This window comes from Macadamia integrifolia, chromosome 11, assembly GCF_013358625.1.
Source record: "Macadamia integrifolia cultivar HAES 741 chromosome 11, SCU_Mint_v3, whole genome shotgun sequence".
NCBI classification, from domain to species: Eukaryota; Viridiplantae; Streptophyta; class Magnoliopsida; order Proteales; family Proteaceae; genus Macadamia; species Macadamia integrifolia.
The window spans coordinates 8,444,169-8,446,465 of NC_056567.1; the positions used below are offsets into that span (position 1 = coordinate 8,444,169).

The 2,297-nt window shown below is 40.3% G+C and overlaps 1 protein-coding gene across 1 annotated transcript; it reads left to right on the top strand.

The window, feature by feature from the left end:
* On the top strand, positions 1–1,810 carry LOC122093607 (protein LIGHT-DEPENDENT SHORT HYPOCOTYLS 4-like). Its single transcript, XM_042663963.1, has 2 exons — positions 1–491; positions 759–1,810. The coding sequence occupies exon 2, from the start codon at positions 804–806 to the stop codon at positions 1,371–1,373; it is 570 nt and encodes a 189-aa protein (XP_042519897.1). The 5' UTR covers positions 1–491; positions 759–803; the 3' UTR covers positions 1,374–1,810.
* The last annotated feature ends 487 nt before the right edge of the window (positions 1,811–2,297 follow it).

Below are 2,297 nucleotides of genomic sequence, written 5' to 3' on the forward strand. Positions count from 1 at the left end.
CAGGTTCCACTATTCTTACCACAAAGCAAACTCTCTCTCTCTCTCTCTGTGATAAGACACTATACATTCATCGTCAAAAAATAGTTGAGTTCCTCCCCTTTTTTGGAAAGAAAATCTCTCTATCCAATTCTCAGGGAACATTTTCAGAAAACATAGCAACAAAAGTCTAACATCACAGCCTTTCAAGGTTTCTAGTATTGCTCAAACAAAGCAACCCCAAAGAAGAAAAGAGTGTTGAGTGGAATCCTTTCTTTCTTCTTCTGTTAAATCTCATCATCCCCACATCATATCCTAAACATCAGAATTCTCCTCCCCATCACCTCTCTCTCTCTCTCTCTCAAAATGAATATTATGTAAAGGTAGAACCAGTAGTCCAAATTTTTCTCTGAAGATTACAGTCTTTATCTACAGTGACAAACCTGCAAAAGAACACCCATCCTCGGCTGACAGCTGCAAAGAGTTTAACAAAGTGTTTGTGATCTCTTCAACTGGTTTGTCTTCCTCTTTCTCTCTCTCTCTCTCTTGATCTTTGTTTTGTTTGCTTTGCTCTACTATGTTCTGATCCCCCAACCCCAAAAACAAAAAACCCTTAATTCCTTTAGTTCTTCTCTCTCTTGGGTCTTATAATTTTTACACTTGTCCACCATCTAGACAAGATAATGAAAAATGAAAATCATATAGTATGAACTATGAATCCCTCCGTCATCATTATTGTTATCATGATCAACAACACACAAAGATATATTTCTGCTATGCAGGACTAAAGAAGAAGAAGAAGAAAGGGCAGGATCAGCTGGACTTCCATGGATGCAATTCCAGCAACAGCAGAGAGCTCCAACTCAGAGAATAACATAGCCAACACCTCGGCTACAGCAATCTCTTCCTCCTCTTCTTCCTCAGCTCCAGTCTCTCCAAGCAGATATGAAAACCAGAAGCGTCGAGACTGGAACACTTTTGGGCAATACCTAAGGAATCATAGACCACCACTCTCACTAGCCCGGTGCAGTGGTGCCCATGTCCTTGAATTCCTCCGATACCTAGACCAATTCGGCAAGACCAAAGTCCACACCCAAATCTGCCCTTTCTTTGGCCATCCTAACCCACCAGCTCCCTGTCCATGCCCTCTTCGACAAGCCTGGGGAAGCCTAGATGCCCTCATCGGTCGTCTCCGAGCTGCCTTTGAAGAGAACGGTGGGAAACCAGAAGCCAACCCATTTGGTGCTCGAGCTGTTAGGCTTTACTTAAGGGAGGTTCGTGAGTTGCAGGCTAAGGCAAGGGGGATTAGCTATGAGAAAAAGAAGCGAAAGCGGCCCCCACAACAGCAGCAGCAGCCCCCCCACCAATTGGCACCTCCACAACCAGGAACTTCATAATCCAAAAATTATTACATGATGTGACGATATGTGGTGAAGAAGAATTCTGCAATTTTTAGCCCTCCCAAGTTGTGCTTGTTTCTTTGGCAATATGGGTACCTTCCATGATCTTTCATTTCAAAAAGGGAAACTTATTTAAATCTATATAGAGGTGGTTCAACATAAACTCCTTGTGTTTGGATTTGTGGACACCTTTGAAATTGCTTCTGTTGCAAACAGCATCCATGGTACTAGTAGTATCAGTGATTTCTGTAGTAGTAGTAATAGTAATAGTAGTAATAGTTGTTGTGGTAGTAGTAGCAGTAATAGTAGAAGTGTAGTAGTGAGTGTACTACTACTCTTATGTTCTATGTGATTGAGCATCCATAGTTGCTCTTATCTTTGTACTTGATGACTCCTATATCTTCCAAGTAATATATTTTCTTCTCTTTTATAAATGTATAATGTCTCTCTTTTCTTATTCTTTCTTATACCTATATGGATTCTTGTCTGTATTTAGGCATTGCAAAAGGTGTTCAGCTTCCAAATCCTATGAAGCTTCTGTATCCTACCCTTGCCTTTCCACCTTCTCTTCATCAAAATATACTTTTTGGGTTACTATAGTGGATGAACAACACTTTAACCTTTCAAAGACTAATGTCAGTATATATGGTGATGTCATGTGTTTGTTTCAACTGAAACACAATTAGTATCTACATATAGCCTTTCTTATAAAGCTGTTTGGTTGTGGTTGGTCATTTCAGCTTCATTGGAAGGAGAAGGAATTGCTGCAAATGGCAGACAGTGTAGTATATATCCTTCTTGCCCCATATTTTTTGGAAAGGACTCATCCGTGTCTCGTGCATTTATTGATTTCCAACCTCATTTGTTTTGCCAATTATCTTATTTCTCTCTTTAATCCCTTGGTCGTCATGTTAGCCTTAC